Source organism: Taeniopygia guttata, chromosome Z (assembly GCF_048771995.1).
Source record: "Taeniopygia guttata chromosome Z, bTaeGut7.mat, whole genome shotgun sequence".
Lineage (NCBI taxonomy): Eukaryota > Metazoa > Chordata > Aves > Passeriformes > Estrildidae > Taeniopygia > Taeniopygia guttata.
The window spans coordinates 65762380-65768379 of record NC_133063.1 but is presented as its reverse complement, the minus strand read 5'-3'; the positions used below and the strand labels follow the sequence as shown (position 1 = coordinate 65768379).

Sequence of the window (6000 nt, the reverse complement as noted above, 5' to 3'; positions counted from 1 at the left end):
TGATACCTGGTGCCTCTGGAGCCCCAGAAAGTTCAAATGGCTTACTGTCCAGGCCACGCATGTTTCTCTTGTCTGTGTGGCTATCAGGATGTCATCTATGTACTGTAGCAGCTTCTCCTCCTCTGGAGGGCCTTCCCAGGCCTCCAATTCTTTTGCAAGTTGTTCTCCAAACAAAGTAGGTGAGTTTTTGAATCCTTGTGAGAGAGAGTCTGGTCTCTGTAAATTGAGTTTTTTGCCCGCCTTTAGGACTTTCCCATTCAAATGCAAAAATTTTCTGGCTGGCTTTGTGGATAGGAAGGCAAAAGAATGTGTCTTTGAAATCTAAAATGGTAAACCAAGTTAGTTCGGCTGTTAAGCAAGTTAATAACGTGTAGGGATTGGCCACCACAGGATACAGATCTCCAGTTACCTTGTTCACAGCTCACAGATCTTGTACTAACCGGTATGACCCATCAGGTTTGAGAACTGGTAGGATAGGGGTGTTAAAATCAGATTGACATTCTTTTAATAATCCTAGATGCAAAAAGTTCTCAATTACTGGGCTAATCCCTTCCTTATCCTCCCTCCTCAAGTGATACAGTTTAACCCTGACAGGTTGCTTTCCCTCTCTTAGTCTGATCTGTATAGGAGGAGCATTCCTCGCTCTCCCTGGTACATCAGAGGCCCATACTCCAGGGAATACCTGATTCATTATTTCTTCATCAATTTCAGTTTTTCTCATGACTTCGCTAGTGGTTAGTATTAAACTCAATACTTCTACACACTTTTGGTCATTTACCTCCAGAGTCATCTCCCCATTGTTAAATGCAATAGTTGTCTGTAATTGTCTCAGCAAATCTCTGCCCAAAAGTGGCTCAGGGGAACTGGGCATATGTGGAAATTTGTGGATTTCCCATTGCTTTATTATCGTGGCTTAAAGAAAAATGCCTTTTCAGTTTGACCAGTTGCTCTTATAATTATAGCATATTCATCTGTTATGGGCCAAATAAAAGGGGTAAAGAAACCCTTTTTTTGTTGTTGTTATGAAATTTAATAATTAGAAACTTATAGTTATTCAAATAAATAAATTAAAATATTAATAGCCAAATTATTAAACAATAATACTTTTGATATTAGACTATTATTGTATTAATTAATTAACCATCAATCGTTAATTTATTGTTTGCCCAGTGCCACATAAATTTACAAACTCTTAAGGGTTCAATCCAAACCACTGGGGAGGAAAGAGAAGGGAAAAAAAATTTCTTTAGTTTTTCTTTTTAATACTAAGGCTGGGTCACTCCTTTATCCTTTCTTAATCTTCTTCAAACACATCCTAGGTTTCAGGGACTGGGTGACATTTTATACAGATTAAATTCACTATTTTACACTTTGCTCGTTCAACTCCTGGGTTATAATTCAGGGATACATGCACAATATGTGGATCTCTGCTTATATGAAATACAATACTACTTCCTCTGACACTTCAAGTATCGGAGGAGAACCCAAGCTGTGTGCCAGTCTGGCTTCCAGCAAAAGGTTGTCGATCCGCACACGAAACAGGAGATTACCTCTCCTGGACCCCACCTCAAGGGATTTCTCAGCGCCCATTCCACTGGCTGTTGTTCTCAGTCAAAGGCTACATAGCAACTTGTTGAACTTTGGTATATCCCTCCTAAGGACGCTCTGTCTCTCTCTGTGTGGGCAAATTACCTCTCACTTGCAGCAAGAACCAGGCAACAAACCCTGTACTGCAAGGATCTCTCAGTGACAGCTTTTAACACTGAAGGGCAGTGTTATCTCACAACAAACGCTTAACTCCTAGCCCAGTTGGGCTCACTGGTTACTTTTAGCTGGATCTTGTCCTTTACTAACCAGCGATGCTTGTAAGCGTCGCTTGCAAATCTTAACTTCTACTAGCAAATCTTAACAGTTACTAGCTGCGCTATCAGCTAGCAGCGTTTAAAGCAACCCTACAAACCGTGGCTTGTGTCCCTGCTCCTGAGGCAGACGTTTCTTAAGTAAGAGGTTAAAATTCAACATGTAACTCTACAAGCTAGAATATAAATGCTTAATTCATTTTGTTAACTCAAGTGAACTCCAAAAATCTATGTTTCAGTACACCCAATTGCAAAGGTGCAGGTCATGGTGATGGCCTTGTAGTTTGGCAGAAACACTGCTTGTGGGGAGTGAGAATTTTTTGAAACAGCAAAATTACAGGAGGGAGTCTTAGACTTGGTTCTCCACGTCTCTTCCGAGTCTACCCTGCCAAAACACCATAGGGGAAAGTCCTTGGCCTTCTACTGTGGAACTTGATTTATTTAAATTGTTTGGTGTTTTGGGGTGGTGTTTTTTGGTTTTCTGGTTGGGTATTTTTGTTCTGTTATGTTTTTTTGTTGTTTTTGTTTTGCTTTGGGCCTTGCCTTTTGGTTGCTTTCTTGAGTTTTAGTTTGTTGTGTTGTTGTTGTTTGGGGACCTTTTTGGGTTTTTTGTGGTTTTGGGGGGTTTTTGGTTGATTTTTTTTTCTTTGCTTTGAGGCTTGGGGTTTTGTTGTTTTTTGGGGATTTGTTTGTGGTTTATTTCGGGGGGGGGGGTGTGTTTTGTTCTGTTACGTTTTGATTTATTTTCCCTTCTTTTTCTACCTTCTACCCGGCGCTTTTCTGCCTTTTTTTTTTTCTTTTTTTTTTTGTTTTTTTTAATCTTGGTTTGGCGCGTGTGCTCTTTTATGTTTGTTTGTTTGTTTTTTCCCCCTCCTCTCTCACTTTCTCCTTCCCCTTTCCCTTGTTTTTCCGCACGCTCCCCCGGCCGCCCGGCTCCCCCGCGCACCCGCGCGGCCGCGGCCCCGCCGGAGCCGCCCCGGGTGGCCCCGGCCCCGCGCGGGGCGGGCGCGGCCGCGGGCGCAGCAAATCAGCGGGGCCCGGCCCGCGCATAAGAAGGGCGGGCGGGGGCCGGCTCCGTCCCTCCCGGCGGCGGCAGGATGCACCATGAGGAGCTGGCGTCCCTGCAGCGGCCCCGCTATGGCTGTGAGTGGGGTCCTGGGGGGCGTTTCGGAACCTTTTCTTAGTTTTTTTTTTTTCCTGCTTGGTTTGTTTTTTTTTTTTTGGTTTTTTTTTAATTTCCCACTCCCTTGCTGCTTTCTCGGTTTAATACTAAAAGAGCAAGCTGAAGGCAAAGTAAAACCCGCCCAGCAGACTCTTGCGGCAGCGCGAAGCGCTCCGCCTCCTTTTAGGTTAGCTCGCAGTCGGCTCCGGCTGGGTTTTGAGCAGGTTTTCACGGGGCTGCGTTTTGTTCTGTAACTTTGTGAATGGATTATAGCTGGAATTCCGCATTGCAGCTCGGGAGTTTTAGATTAGAGGTCGAGCTTCGGGTTTTAGTGTTGTAACTTGGTGTTACAGGTATGGGTTTGGGTTTTAACTTAGTAACTTGAGTTATGGCTGTAGTTTCAGGTTGTAATTTGGTAACCTTTGGATTATTACTTCGGAATTTCGGATTATAAAATTAAACCCTTGCTTTCTAGTTTTATAACTTTATCTTAGACCTTTGCAACTCTTAAGTGCTTGGGATGAGGGGAGAGACCGTGCAGGAACCGGGCATTTCTTTTCAGAGGGGGTGTATTTACTTCCCAAACGTATGTTTAAGAAAAACCTTTGAAGCACCTTACTTCCTCTTGCTGTTGGTCTCTCCCGCCCGTGCTGGGATCTTGCACCCGCCTGTGCTTTTCCTGGCTCTTGCGGGGCAGAGCAGTGCAAGCCCGTGGCTGTGCCATTCTTACAAGAAATGCCTCTGATACGTCAGGCATTGCAAAATGGGGACACACAAATGATTTGCGAAGTTCTCAACAGCCCTGGCATCCTGTTGTCCAATGAATAGGTACCCAGTTCTTATCGTAGTGGCTTCATTAAAAACCAGTTTTGAAATCTCCTTTTAGAAAGAAACAAAACTCCTTAACAGTGTTAAGGGCCACCTTGATTCCACCGAAGAGAAGTAGAAAAAGCTTGGCAGTAAGACCTTCAGCTTGCAGAATGCCATGCTCTTCTAAGCATTTTTCCTCATTGATGACTGATTCACCCTGTTGATACCCTCTCTTGGGGCATTTTGTGGGACGTGCCTGTAAATTTCATTTTTCATTTTACCCAGTAGGTGGGTTACATCCTTGTGAAGGTGTATATTCACTGGTTACTACAGGCATTGTCTGAGTGCCTATGCTGTTGTGTTAGCAAAGGTGAATATTTTGCTTGTGAAGCCAGTCCTCCCAACAGCTTGTGCCATTGCACGTTGTAGTTAGGCGGTGTCCAGGTGTGCAGCATCGTGCTCCAGTCTTGGTTTGGACACTGTCCACTTGCCTGAGATGCAGAAATGTTTGTTGTATGGCTGTCAGGACTCCAGCAGTAGGGGCTTTCCTTTGTGGATCTGGAGTGGCTGATCTTAGAATATGTGGGTCTGGACAGGTAAAAGTGTGACATGACTTCTGATAAAGGCAAACAATTAGTCTTTAACTCAAAGCAAAGGGCTCGTCCTTTGAGTCTTGTTCCTGCCTGGCATAGGGGATGAATTACCTTATTGCCAGAGCTGGTCAGAGTATATTAAAGATTGTAGGCCTCAATTATTATGGGAAAGAATGACACTAAATATAGTTTTGAAGATACATTCTATCCTCTCAGTGCTTATGCCTTGCTGTGGTAGTTGAGAGTATTTTGTTCTAGTTACCATGGGGACGGACGTTCATGTTCTGAGGTGTAGCCATGCTTGGTGTCAGGTCTCTCTGCCCCGAGTACAAGAGTGGATGAGAGTACACGTGTTTTTATAATGGTGCCACTCCTCTGATCAATAATGTCTGCTTGCTCAAGATCAGGTAGCTATTCTGTCCTTCTCTGAGTGAGAAGCTATGGCTGTTGTGCCACACTGCATCCACTTCTTTTTGGAGTGCAATTTTTGGTGCAGGAACCTTTGAAATTACATTTGTTTCAAGAGACTAGGCAAAGGCTCTTGAAATATGCCAGGCTGATGGCAATATTTTAAAAAAATACACCAGAAAACTTCATTAAGACCTCCATTAAAGAACAAGCCTACTTGTCTGTAGTGACAGTAGAGGTACATGTTTGAGTCTTTTAGTCTGTGTCTAGAGAAATACATACATTTTATCTGCATTGCATTTGGCTGCCATTTTGAAGAGCGAAGAGACCTAGCACCTTTAAAAAAAAAAAAAAAAAGAAAAACAAAAGAAAATACTCCCTAACTAGAAAAGTAACACTAGTGTTTTCTTAGCTTTTATGAAAGCCCCCTACATAACTAAAACTTCAGTTTGGGTTACTGACAAACAATTCCCTTTGTTGAGAACACCACATCTATGCTGGATTTCCTAAGGAGTTAATAAGTTGTTCAAGTTAGGCTATCAAATTTCTAAGACCCCTTGCTTTAGTGACCTAGAACTGTTTTAAACATTTAACTTGACTTGGACTTTTGACTTTGACTTCAAATTCCTAGCAAAGTTTGTGTATTGCTCTGAAGAATGCTAGCATTTTACTATCATAACTTTCTGCCAGGGACTTTATAAACTGGTGCATGATTATGAGTGGCATTTCACTGGAGAGACATATCCTGAACTTAAAAGAAGTTGTACTTTACAAATGTTCCTGATATAGTAACACAAAAAATATCTAGAAAAAAAATCTTAGAGCTGATCATTTCCATATTTAAAGTCAGGAAATTGATTAATGAAATCAAACAAGACAGTTCCTTTCTGGGTTGGTGCTAGTTCAGGATAAGCATGGTTCATGGGAGAATCAGACCTCAGAGCATCCTGCTAGAGCCTTTCCTTGGTCTATTAGGGTGAAAGATTTGTGGCTCCCTGGACCACTTGTTGAAAGGTGCCTCCAACTCTGCTTGCTGTCAATAGCTTAAGAGAGATGCAGAAGAGATTTCTGTTGCTGCTTCAGTGAGCCCTTCAGACAGATATTTATCTCCAGTAACAATTCAAGTGAGAATGTCAAATTACAATGAAGCCAGCTTATCCAGCTGAAA

General features: G+C 42.6%; 1 protein-coding gene across 4 annotated transcripts in view; it reads left to right on the top strand.

The window, feature by feature from the left end:
• The first annotated feature begins 2863 nt into the window (after positions 1 to 2863).
• The window catches only part of IQGAP2 (IQ motif containing GTPase activating protein 2), a 123890-nt gene continuing 120753 nt past the window's right edge, over positions 2864 to 6000 (top strand). For all 4 annotated transcript variants that reach the window (XM_041711102.2, XM_041711099.2, XM_041711097.2 and 1 more), the window contains exon 1: positions 2864 to 3002. In XM_041711102.2, coding sequence (XP_041567036.1) covers positions 2957 to 3002 — 46 coding nt within the window. In that variant the 5' untranslated portion in view covers positions 2864 to 2956. The remainder of the gene's footprint in view (positions 3003 to 6000) is intronic.